At 37.3% G+C, this 13,746-nt stretch overlaps 1 protein-coding gene across 5 annotated transcripts in view; it reads left to right on the forward strand.

Annotated features, from left to right (window-relative positions):
• The first annotated feature begins 2,081 nt into the window (after nt 1-2,081).
• UNC13B (unc-13 homolog B) overlaps nt 2,082-13,746 on the forward strand; it is a 167,980-nt gene continuing 156,315 nt past the window's right edge. For 2 of the 5 annotated variants that reach the window (XM_072959680.1, XM_072959679.1), the window contains exon 1: nt 3,335-3,400. In XM_072959680.1, the coding sequence (XP_072815781.1) occupies nt 3,367-3,400 (34 nt within the window). In that variant the 5' untranslated portion in view covers nt 3,335-3,366. Of the gene's footprint in view, nt 2,444-3,334; nt 3,401-13,746 lie in introns of those variants that run through there. The other 3 variants (XM_015239037.3, XM_031677251.2, XM_072959678.1) reach the window with 3 other exon arrangements.

The following is a 13,746-nucleotide window of genomic DNA, read 5'->3' on the forward strand; positions in this document are numbered from 1 at the left end:
CAATCTAAGTAATAACGAATATGTATGGGGCACTTAGTATGTACCAGGTAATTTAAATGCATTTACTCATTTAAACCTCAAAAACCATCTTATGAAGTAGGTACTATTATTTATTCCCTGGGAAATTGAGGTCACATAGCTTGCTCAAGGTCACAAGTACCAGAGCGAGGACTCAAATCCAGGTATGGTAGGCAGAATTCTAAGATGGCCCCCCAGTGATCCTGCTGCCGGGTGGTATTCATGTCCTCGTGTAATCCCCTTCCCTTAAGCATGACTTGCTTCTGATGAATAGAATACAGCAAAAAATGAGGTGTCACTTCTATTATTAGGTTACAAAAGATTGTGTCTTCTGTTTTGCTAGTAGACTCTATTGCCTTCTCAGGTTGTATGCTTTGATGAAGCAAGCTGCCATACTGGAGAGGTCCATATAGCCAATAAGAAATTGAGGCTCTCAGTTTGAGTCCCGGAGAAACTGAGTCCTGATGACAGTCATATGAGTGAGGTGGGAAGTGGATCCTTCTGCAGTCAAGATGGCACTTGAATTGCAGACTGTGGAGAAACCTTTAATCAGAGGATCAAATTAAGCCATACCCAGATTCTTGACCCACAGAAACTGTGAGATGATAAGTGTTGTTTTAGGCCCCTAAATTTTGGGGTAATTTGTCACATGACAATAGATAATATACCAGGTGAATCTGATTGGCTCCAAAGTTCATGCTCTTCACAATTTTATTAGGTTGTTTCCCACTCGTCTATGCTGTTTTCAAGGGCAGTGTGACTTTCCATCCGTTGTTGGCTGGCCACTGCATCCCCTAGGAGAATCCCTGGTTCGAGAAGAAGTTTGTTTTTTGTTGTCTCTATTCTCAGTCAGTTCCAGAAACCAGAAGTTCAACACATTTTTAGTCCCTGGCTCTTGCAGTTTAGAACAGCTGGGCTAAATAGCTAAGTATTTCAACTTCCAGCAGGCCAGAGATTGCCTATTGTCTTTAGGGTCAGGCATCTTTGTTGATTAGGCTGGCTGAGTTGCCCTGCTCAAAATCTTCCTTAGGGTATTTCTCCAAATTTGGATAAACACTGGATAGATCAAGTCTTCTCCTTTCCTTCTCCAGGTTCCTAGTTACAGCATTTGGAGCGTCACTCTCTCATAGCACCTATTCCAGTGAGAGGAATCATATGGTAACTAGGTTTGCTTCTAGAGGGCAAAGACCCTGTTTATTTAATAGACCGTCCCCAAGTCTGGCAGGCAGAATCCTACTGGGCCAAGTGCTTGCAAACGGGGAAACTTGAGCTGGGCTAATGAGGACTTAGGAAGCATCTAGTCTAATGGTGCTCAACCCTGGCATCACATTAGAATCATCTGGGGAGCTTTCAAAAGATACGATGCCTGAGCTCTATCCCAAACCAATTAAATCCTAATTTTGGGTTGGAGGAGGCATCGGATCTGTGCATCATACTAGGATCTGTTTATCATACTATGCACCTTCCTGTTTTCCGCTCTGGTATTTTTCACTTCCTTGCATGTATATACATCATCTTGCCAGAAGTCTTCAGTTTAAAACGACTATCTAATCCCTCCATCCTTCATTCAGTAAATATTTACGGACTGATTACTATATACTAGGCAGTATTAAAGACATTGGAAATACAATGGAGCGCATGAAAAAAGGTCTGGATAAGAACTGAGGTCTCCAGACATTTTACTTTACGCTTTTTTTTTTTCCGTAGTTGCTAATTAAAACTTACTTGCTGTTTGGTACTATCTTGTTAAATTATTACAGGTAGGTACTCCGTCAGCTGTAAGGGACAGACTCTTTAAGGAAGTCCAATGGAAATTCTTCAATGAAAATAATCTGTTCTTGGGTGAAAGCCACGCCCATGTAGGAGGAGCAGAAGGCTTCAATTCCCGCCTCGCACAGGTGAGGGGGGGAAACCCGCCCCTCTCTGCCTTAAGCCGTATTAGTGGGCGGAGCTGCCTTCATTCTTTCACTAAGGAAAGAGGAAGGGGACTCCACCTCCTATGTGCTCGTAGGGGGGCGGGGTCGGCGGACTAGGCGTGAGTTGATTGGCTGGGAGGCGGGGCACCCCGGGTTGGCTCCCTCCCGGCGCCCGATCGGATCCCGAGTGGAGTGAGGGGAGGGAGTCCCGCTCGCTCCTGCCTCCCAGCGATGGCGCCGCGGTGCCGCGCCCAGTCTCCCGCCTGCCGGCCGGTACTCACCGCTATCCGGGGCCGGCTCAGACGGTGAAAATTGGAGCGGGTCCGAGAGAGCGGCAGGACGCTGCCTGCGACGGGTACCATGAGGAGCGGCCAGACCCGCGAGGCCGATAGCGGGAGCAGCGGGAGCACCTGCTGAGAGCAAAGAAGGAGCGGCCGGGTGCGGCGACGCGGCGGAGGTTCGGCGGAGGCTCGCCGGCGCCTCGGCCATGTCGCTGCTTTGCGTACGCGGTGAGTGCGCGGATTGGGGTTGGAGGGCGCGGAGGGGTCTCTACGAGCCTCCCGTGGGCGTTGGATTAACACCTTTCCCAAACTTCACTTCCCGCCTGTGCGTCACGGAACAATTACGTTAACTCATTTATAAACATTAAAAGAGTTCTTTCCCGCTCTCTTTTTCCTCATGCTCCTTTGAGGGGCTGTTACCTCTCCGTTCTGGTGGCCGTGTGACAGTGTTGGCTGGCAGGCCCAGATCCTCTTAAACAAGGACTGTCGCTCTCCTCTAGCGAGAGTGGACGAGCTAGGGACCGCGGAGAGTTGGTGTCTGGTAACAGCAGGCAGTCCTCTGTTCTTTTCTTCCTTCTCCCTACACCGTACAGCCACAGTTGGCTTAGTGGTAGCAGGTTCTTTTTATCACGCTTTGAACGTGTAGTGAGTGGTACACCTGTCACATACCTCCTTACAGTGTATTTTTTAGCTTGCACCCCTCTATTGCTTGTCTTTGTCACCTGCGCCTTCCGTGTAGTCTAGGCTAAGATTATTCTCTTATTCGACTTGGAAGGGTGTGTCGGCTTCGCTCCTTTTGGAGCAGAGCATATGAAGTATGATTTACTTCTTTACTTAGCTTCTATCACAGTAACTAAAGGTGAAGGCTTTTACTGATTTTCCACTGAGGACGCTTGACCCACCGAAGGTACTTCAAGGCAAGAGCTTTGGGATTTAAGATGAGGCACGGTGCATGGATTTAAGTAAGCTCCTTGAGGGTAGAGACTTGTTTCTGAATGGTTTTTGTATTCCAGGTGCCTGACATGGTAGAAGCTCATTGCTGGTTTTGAATGAATGCAAGGACTGTGATTTTAGAGATTATCTGACCAGAAGAAGCGGGGTTTGGATTACCCATTGAATTTCATCCTGGGAAATTCAAGTTACAGCCTATCATGGTTGAACAAGATGGGATAAGGTGGCTTGATTGTGAGTGAGAGAGAATTTATCCCCAAGAACCTTTTCCTAGTACCCTTTACTGGATTGAGTTCATGTTTCTTTTGGCTCTGTGGATTAGAAGCATTGTTGTTTGTGGTTTCACTGTTAAGTGTTTCCCCCAGCTTTTGGCAAACAGACCTGCTTTCCTGTGTTCTCTTTTACTGTTTTGTTAAATCTGCATTAACTCAGAATGGATTTGGCTATTTCCAGGGATTATGAAACACAGAGAAGTTTTCTTCTTTCATGGTTGATTTTTCATTAATGAGAATTTTGCTTTGCTTTTTCTCTCAGCAGCTGGGAATCTATTTATTCCTTTAGATCCCTGCTGTTGAGTAGCAGGATTTGGGAGAGGTTGGGTTTTGCAATGTCTCTTGGTCAATTTAAATCTCTATTGCTATACCGTATTACAGAGCTAGCCCTTATGAAAGATTTTTCAGGCAGGAGCTCTGTTAAACCAGAAATTCCTATTTAATTGAACTTAAACTTCAGAGAAGGAGCAGCGACTGTTTTCATTTGTTCTAAATGAAAGGCAGCTTTCATTTTCTAGAAATTCTGCTATTTAGCTAAGTTCTTTCTCTTTTAATGTTACATTAGTCAAATTTCTCCTTTTAACCCTGGAGGATTAGAGACCAGCAGGTCATTGTCTTTTGAAGATTATTAATTACTGAAACAAACGGCTGCCTTGTATAGAAGTATTCGCCTTAAATGGCAAAGTATTCATCCTGGGGAAACTTACAGAAATGGATCAAAATAAGAATTTCTAAAATGACATTCTTTGCATTATATTTTGGCAGTAAGGAATGTTGTTCATATTCTACAAGAAGCCTGTGTAGTGACATTATATAACAACTAAATTTCAGTTCATCTTGGAGTAGAACTGAGTTTGAAACTTTTCCCATGTAGTTAAAATTCAGTTAACTTGATGCAGAAATTGGTAAGCTGGTTTGATTTAATTATTCTCAGATATCTCAGTCAAGAAGTCAATTTCTTGATTTAACCCTTTAATCATGCCATATTGCCTGCAGGTTAAGGGCTCTAAATAATCTGACTCCAGCTCTCCTTTTTGGCCCTATATCCTTGCCTATCCTTAAAGAGATACTTTGCTCTAGCACTAACTTTGTTCATTCCCGCCTTTGCACTGTTATACTTTTGTACCTCTGAAATAGTCTTTCAGATAGTCTTTCTGTGTTTTTCTGCTTATCAAAAAATATTTCTTTCAAAAAGGGTAGCACAGGGAACTGTATTCAATAGCTTGTAATAACCTATAATGAAAAAGAATATGAAAAAGAATATATATATGTGTATAACTAAATCACTCTGTTGTATACCAGAAACTAACACAACATTGTAAATCAACTATAACTATACTTCAATTAAAAAAAAGTATTCTCTTCCAGCTTAGTCAACTTTTGTTGTTGAAAACTTCCTCAGTTCCTCACTCTGCAGTGATTTTTCTCCTTTACATTCTGTAATCTTTTAAACTCCTTTAAACATAAATTACTTATGGTCTGAACAGTGCCACTAATTTGGCAATGAATTGTGTGCTCCCTAGCTACTAGTCTTGTGCTGTTAGGCTCATGGTGACCCAGACAAAGGAGATAATAGCACTGGTCAGATAGATCTGGAATTTTGTGTCCAGTGAGGGTATTGGATTCTAAGGGACACACTGAGAAACTAGAATTTCTTCAGAGGAGAATAATTAGAATAGTGAAGAAGGTAGAAACTATTTGGGGAATTCAGAGGTTTAGTTTTTGAGAAGATTTAAGGAGAGGATCATAATAGTAAATAAAAATTGTGTACAAAACTGTGATTCCAGGGGACATAACTAGGATGAGTCAACCAGCGATTGAAAATTACAGGAAATTAGATTTTAGCTTAATATAAGGAAAAACTTTAACAGAGTTGTTCTTAACAAATAGAATGGACTACTTAGGTTTTTTGTTTTTTTTTTTTTTGACACAGAATACTTTAAGCAGAGATTGAATGAGTGGTAAAAGGAATTTTGACATTGAGTGGAAGGTTAGACTTGAATCTTAAAAAACTACTCTTTTATAGAATTCAGTTAGTCTGTCCTCAAATATTTGGCACAGCTTTCCTCATAATATTGGTATCTTTTTGCTTTCATAGGAGCCAGTACCATTTAAGCAACTTCAGTAAACTACATCATTGATTTCCGTTAAATTTTGATGTCTTGGTATTCATGACTACTTTCTCCAAGCAAAGAAGTGTTTTGAGAATTCATTCTTTTCATATTTCTTTGTAATTGCCACATAATTGAGCTATGGATTTCTCTCCCTAATTTGAACCAGAACTGACCACACTTGACTTGTTAAAAAATCAAAAACAAAAAATAGTTCTAGGGGTATAAAAAGCACTATATGCTAGTATATTGTTAATCATAGAGAATTGAGAAAATGCAGAAAAGAAGGGAGTGGGTATAGCTCAGTGGTAGAGCACGTGCTTAGCATGCATGAGGTCCTGGTTTCAGTCCCCAGTACCTCTATTAAAAAAAAAGGAAAAAAAGTTCAGAAAAGTACAAAAAAGAAAATAAAAATCATCATGGTCCTATCACTGCCTCAACACCATTGTTAAGTGTTTTGTTCACTGCTTTTATTGTTTTGTTTTTATTATAGAGGTAATGTATATGCATGATAAGAAATTCAAACAGTTTAGGATATGAAGTAAAAGGAAAAAATTCTCCTGTCTCCATTCCCTGTTCTTACTCTCTAGAGGTTTACTGTTTCTTGCCCATCATAGACATTTCATTACATGAGTATATAGATTCTATATATGATGTATAAAATATTAATCAACTTTTAAAAAACTTAATAATGCAGTTTCCTGTCAGCTTATGTGAATTTAAATTATTCCTTTTAATGGCTGCAAAATGCTATTCCATTATTCATGCATACATAATTTAACCAGTTTCATTTTGATAAACATTCAGAATTTGTTTTGCTGTTATACATTTTGGTATTATAAACAGTATATAATTTATAGTTTATAATTTTGCTATTATAAACAGTGCTACAATGAACATCCTTGTCAATAGTTTTATTATGTTTGTAGAGCTCCAGTCAGCTTTACAGCTGGACTTTCTGTGTGATTTGCTCATTGTTGTTTTCTTGGTATAATAATTACACTCACCTGGACACATTAGCAAACCAAATGCCTCAGCATCTCTCAGGCCAGCAATCCACCATTAGAGGCAGGTCCTTCACAAGTAGGTAATATTTTATGCTTACCAAAAAGACCAAAGACCCTGGCTCTTTTAAGTTTGATGTATGATTTCCATGTACTTTTCTTGTTTCACTTCTTTGTATTATTTAAAAATTATTTTCTATATTAAGCATTTATTACTTGTGTTTTAAAAACAGAATAACAGTGCCATTAGTGATGAGAACTATAGGAAGTTGATTTATATCGTGACTTGACCTTAGAAAAGCTTATCATAATTTATCATCACTTATCAGCCATCTAATTAACTGAATGGATACTACTGGGAAACTCTTTGAAGGTGAACTCTGATGGACACTCAGGACACCTAACGATTGTGGGTTAATTCTAGCCTGAGAGACTCCAAAGATATATTTTGATTTATTACCACTGTGAGAAAGTAGAAACAGTAGTTTTAGAGTTTTCAGATGTAAGGAGAGATAGGTCAAGTACTTTCTTCTCACCTTATTTACTCAACATGATTGTCATCTGCCTTAGCTAACAACTTGCTGCTGGGTTTTCATCATATCATGGTTCGAGTAGTCTTTGCCCTTAGAAGCAGAGTTGCTGCTGGGTTCCTTTCGTTTAGCTATGTTATCAGGAAGTTGATTGTGCTTTGTCTGAGCCAGACGGCAGTGAAGAGGGAAAGGACCAATTTCCCTTGCCATAGATAGCTGTTGTCACAAATTGTTCGCTTCCTTATAGACAGTACATTATGTAATATCTTAGTTTCTAGAAGTGGGCTTTTTGGAAGTTGCACTCTTTAGGCCAATAGGTTGAGTGTATTTTACCTGTGCTGTGTATTTCAGACTTTGCTATGTGAGTTTGTTTAAAGTTTGGGCTGTGCATCATTAGTAAATATTTGTTGAGTACTTTTTCTGTGCCTGTTTATGGTACATATCTATGTAGTAGATAAGAGCCCAAGGAATCTAGGTAGGCTTTAAAACATCTCCTTTCTTATATAAACCCAGAATCCACTGGGACTATTAGGTTTGACTTGGGATAAGCAGAAAAAGTTAAGTTCCTACTGGAGTGGGGAAATTACTGCACTATTTTTTCTAACTTTTAAAGAAAGATTTTTTAAGTTTGGGAGCTTTTAGTGGACTTTTATTAAAGGTCAGGGAAGATTTGGTATTTGTATATTAAAAAAATTTTTTACTGACTTGCATGTATAGAAAAGTACACAGATCTTAAGTGTATGGTCACTGAATTATCACAAAGTGAATGCACTCAAATGACCATCACCAGGTCAAGAAACAGAAGCCCACCTTACCTTTCCTCTCAGTCATTACTCTCTCCCATTTTCCCATTATCTGACTCCAACACTATCTAGTAGTTTGCATGTTTTTTAAAAATTAATACACATAATTTTTTTTAGAGCAGTTTTAGTTCACAGCAAAACTGAGCATATTTTGCCAGTTTTTGAGCTTTTTTAAAGTTGAGGTATGATGAGGGGGAGGGTATATAGCTCAGTGGTAGAATGAGGGCTTAGCATGCATGAGGCCCTGGGTTCAATTCCCAGTACCTCCATTTAAATAAATACATACATACATAAACAAATAAACCTAATTGCCCCTGCCCCTCCACCCCCCAAAAAGAAACAAAATAAATTCAGGTATAATTGAGATATTGAGCTTTTCATAAATGGAATTATACAATATTTCTTGTGGGCTAACTGCTTATGCCTAGCATTGTGCTTGTCAGATGCTTCCACTTGATGTATATAGCAGTAGTTTATTGATTTTTATTGCTGTGTAATATCTCATTTTATGAATATGCCACAGCTTATTTACCTTTCCTGGACATTAATTTTTTTTCCATTTTGGATTATCATTTATAGTACCACTCCAGATATTCTTATATTTTGTATCTTTTGGCCCTACCTCATATGTATTTCTGATGAGTATATGTATATCTGGGATTAAAATTTCTCTGTTATTAGCTATGTATATGTCCAACCTTAGTTGATAATATAAAACAGTTTCCCAAAATCTGTCAGTTTACCTTCCTTGTAACTGTATTTATGATATTCATTTTTTTTTAAAGAGAATTGAATGGCCCTTAGTTCTCAGCATTTGGCCAGGCATTAATACATGTTTTTTACATGTTAATCCTGTAGGCTTGATAATGTCTTTTTTTTTTTAATAACCTGAAGAAGTCCATTATGCTCAAAATATCTCACATTTAAGAATAAAATTTGAGGCCCTCACTTTATTTTTATTTTATTTTATTTTTTTAACATTTTTTATTGATTTATAATCATTTTACAATGTTGTGTCAAATTCCAGTGTTCAGCACAATTTTTCAGTCATTCATGGACATATACACACTCATTGTCACATTTTTTTCTCTGTGATTTATCATAACATTTTGTGTATATTTCCCTGTGCTATACAGTGTAATCTTGTTTATCTATTCTACAATTTTGAAATCCCAGTCTATCCCCTCCCACCCTCTACCCCCCTGGTAACCACAAGTCTGTATTCTCTGTCCATGAGTCTTTAGATTCCACATATGAGCGATCTCATATGGTATTTTTCTTTCTCTTTCTGGCTTACTTCACTTAGAATGACATTCTCTAGGAGCATCCATGTTGCTGCAAATGGTGTTATGTTGTTGGTTTTTATGGCTGAGTAGTATTCCATTGTATAAATATACCACATCTTCTTTATCCAGTCACCTATTGATGGACGCTTAGGCTGTTTCCATGTTTTGGCTATTGTAAATAGTGCTACTATGAACATTGGAGTGCAGGTGTCATCCTGAAGTAGATTTCCTTCTGGATACAAGCCCAGGAGTGGGATTCCTGGGTCATACGGTAAGTCTATTCCTAGTCTTTTGAGGAATCTCCACACTGTTTTCCATAGTGGCTGCACCAAACTGCATTCCCACCAGCAGTGTAGGAGGGTTCCCCTTTCTCCACAGCCTCTCCAGCATTTGTCATTTTTGGATTTTTGAGTGACGGCCATTCTGACTGGTGTGAGGTGATACCTCATTGTAGTTTTGATTTGCATTTCTCTGATAATTAGTGATATTGAGCATTTTTTCATGTGCTTTTTGATCATTTGTATGTCTTCCTTGGAGAATTGCTTGTTTAGGTCTAGGCCCTCACTTTATTGAAAGAAATATAGTTCATGTTTACAATGCAGAAAAAAGATAATAGCATAGCCCCTGAATTTAGTGGTATTACATACTTTTAAAAGGGAATATAATTTTTCTAAAGAGAGGTTATTCATTTAACAAGTTTTTATTAGGTACCATTAGGCACACTGAGAATGTAGAGGTGAACAAGACAGATCTGGTCTCTCCTGTCACAGAGCTTTTGTCAGTAATATAGGCCAAGTGAAGATGACTTGAAACTATGGGAAAGTGTTAAGGCAAAACAAAATAAAGACCAAAAACCCAAAATCACTTAAATGGTAACCCTCAATACCTCTGTTAATATTTTAAAAAACTTTTTAAACCAAAAGTCACTTAAAGTCTTATCCCTCAATACTACTGTTAATATTTTTTTTTTAACCTTTTAATTAGAGAATTTAAAACATAGGAAAGTAAATAGAACATAAAACAGTATAATCAATCTGTAGGCTCCTGTTATCCAGATTCAACATTTTCATTTTTAAAAAAAATTCCATCCATTCTTCCTCCTTTCTATACTATTTTGAAACAAATTTGTACATCATATCGTATCACTTCATCTATAAATATTTTAGTGTGTATCTCCAAAAGATAAGGATTAAAAAAACATAGCCACAAAACCGCTATCACATTTTAGAAAATTCCTTAATTCCGTTAAATATCTGGTGTTTGAATTGGTTCATGAATGTTTTTTTCTTTTTTTCAGTCGAGTGTTTGAATAAAGACCACAGTTATACCCACACATTGCTATTGGTTGATAGGTCTTTTTATGTCTCTTTTAATCTATAGGTTTCATCTCCATCTCCCTTACACTTTTTTGTTCTTTGCAATTTATTTGTTGAAGAAACTGGATCATTTGTCATGTTTCCCAGTCTGGACTTTGCTGATCTGTATTTCTGTGGCATAGTTTAAGATGTTCTTCAGCCTTGTAGATATTTCCTATAATGTTAATGTTAGATTTAGAGGCTTGAGGTTGTTTTTCCTTTTCTTTATTCCTTTCTTTCTTTTTTTTTTTTTGTGACACCTACTTCATGGGTGGTATTGGGTCCTTCACTAGAAGACCCAGATTGTCTAATGTTCTCCCTCTCTCTTTTTTGCAGTGTTCAGGCCTGCTGATGCTTTAGTCTGTCAGTTAGGGGCTGTAAAATAGTGACATTCTAATTTAATTATTCCTTCACTTTTTTAGTTGGAATATTTCAATAAAGAGAAACTTCCTCATATTCATTATTTAGCTACCAAATGAGTTTTTATAAGAAAATCAGGATAAATGCTTCTTTCTTTTTATTTACCAATTTTGAAAATAGTGATTTGGTCCCTTAGTGTCCTCCAACAGTGACCAATTAGTTGCTGTTGTTTTCAGTATTATTATGAAGCCATAGATTTAAGCATATTTGATGTGCTTTAATCCATGTGATTGTTAACTTATTGATATTGCAAATTGTCCATGTTTGGCCATTAGGAGCCTCTCACTGTTAGTATTTTGACGTACATCTTTTCAGATTTTCCCCCATACAGTTACATACTGTTTGACCATTCGCTCTGTCCATTTTTCTTTTTTCATCAAGCTCCATTTTCACATGTTTTCTGATGTCAGTAATTAAAAAAACTTTATCTAGAAATAATTTCAGACTTATGGAAAATTTGCAAATATAAAAATACTACAGACAACAATCATTTAAGGATAAGTTACAGACATTATGGCTTTCTACCCCCAGGTACTTCATAGTGTATTTCCTAAGAAGAAAGTGACATAACCATAGTACAGTTATCTCTTTTAGTAAATTTAGCAATAATAACAGTACTTTTAGTCTGCTATTTATATTCCAGTTTTGTCAAATGTCCATTACAGCATCTTTCTCTTCCTAGTGCAGTATCCAGTCTGAGAGTTGCTATTATGTTCAGTGGTCATGTCTCTTTAACTTCCTTCAATATGGAACATTTTTACAGCCTTTAAATTTTTTTTAAAAATTGGCATTTTAGAAAGGATACAACCTCTCTCCTTTTCTAGTGGAGTGTTCCTTACTTGGGGTTTGTGTGATATTAATGATCCTGTATTGGAATACTACATAGTTGATGGTGTGTCCTTCTCAGGGTATCACATCAGAAAGCACACGTTGACTGTCTTTCACTGGTGATGTTAATTTTGACTACTCAGTCAGATATTACGTGATTTCTCTCCTGTTTATTCTCCACTCCCCTGCAACTAATAAACACCTTGTGGGAGACGCTTAAAAACTATTTAAATATCCTGCAAATAGGATTGTTGTGAAGATTAAATGAAGTAATATATGTATCTCAGAGTGTCTAAGACAGTGTCATTGTACAGGTTTGTTAAATTTGAATCTACCCAATGAAAGCACTGCTTTACTGTGTGTGTTAATCTGGTGACCATGTGTAAGTTGAATTAAGTGGGGAAAAAGTTAGAGGCATTTAAGTTATTGCAGGAGTAATTTAGATTGAACATAAAGGAAAATTTCTTGGTGAGATTTGAACTGTCAGAGAAAGTAGTGAAATCCATTTTCCTAAGGTTCTTGAAAAATAACGTATTTCCTTCTGTACGGAATCCTTAAGTGTAGCTGCTCCTGGTAAGGAAAGTTAGATAAACAACTTCGCATTTCCTGCTTTATTGTGGTCTTTTCTGTGGTTAATGAGAAATGAAATAAAGATGTAGGCATGTGGTAGAATTTTGTGTTCAGCTTCATAAAGGAAATTATTTCATTCTTCTGTTTGTCTTCTTCAGTAAAAATGAGTTGTTGATTCTCAAATGTAGTCTCCAAAAGCAACTATCCACCAAACATTTAAGAGAAGCCCATGACATCAAAGGAAAAAGAGTCATGGTGGTTTCTTTTTTGGTGCTAGTGAACCCCATAGTGATAAAATACGTGGTGAAAATACAACAGGAGAAAGTTTGTGCTAGAGTGTATATTATAGAAACTGTTTTCTCCTGAACAATTATCTGAATAGGGAAAGTCAGTTCTTAGTCGTTTGGAAATAAAGACATCCCCTTTTTTTCCCCTGGCGCTGCTTCTGTTTCTTCTATTTCTGTGCATTAAGTACTTAGTACTTATTTGGGACTGTGGAGAACAAATAGGCCTGTAGATTGTGTTAGGCTATTAATTTTCTCTTGCAGCTGTTTATTAATTTCTGTAGTGTTTCACTGTGTGTGATATTGAGAAGAGGCTAGAGGACAGGGAGTAAGGAAGATCTGTCTAGCAACTGAGGAGCTGGGCAATGGAAAGGTAATTGCTTTTACATGTGATTCAAAGTGGAATAAAGATGATTCCAAGGGCTAGCTCATTTGTTTTCTGTCAATTTTGAGCCAAATTTGTAGAGACTTCATCTGCAGATGGATGAAGGAAATCTGCTTGCCAAGGAGAGGGGGGTAAATGATACAGATATAAACCTCTGTTCACCTCATTTCAGCCATCAACATCCATGATCATATCATAGAACATGTCACTATGTGGAATGGTGGTCTGCTTTTATAATTTTTTTTGTATGATCACTTATTTATTTGTTTTTTAATTGAAGTATAGTTGATTTACAATGTTGTGTTAGTTTCTGGTATACAACATAGTGATTCAGTTATATATACAAATATATTCTTTTTCTTTATAGGTTATTACGATCTATTGAATATAGTTCCATGTACTATACTCTGATTTTATAATTTTAAACTTCACCACCTGACTATCTGATTATATTCTTCAGTCTGTCTGTCTAGCTTTTATTCTCAGTATACTTTACTAGAGCGGTGCAGATGTTAGAAATTTGGATTTAGGCAGACCTGAGTTGGTGAATATATCAGCTCCACCACTTATAAGTTGTATATCCTTATATGTGTTACTTAAACTGATTGAACCTTGATTTGTACTTCTTTAAGATTCATATATCCATTCAAAGTATTTATGAAGCTCCTATTCTTAATGGAGTTTCATTCTATTAAAGGACAATACACACAAAAAATAATATAATTTCAGATA

This window comes from Vicugna pacos, chromosome 4 (assembly GCF_048564905.1).
Source record: "Vicugna pacos chromosome 4, VicPac4, whole genome shotgun sequence".
NCBI classification, from domain to species: Eukaryota; Metazoa; Chordata; class Mammalia; order Artiodactyla; family Camelidae; genus Vicugna; species Vicugna pacos.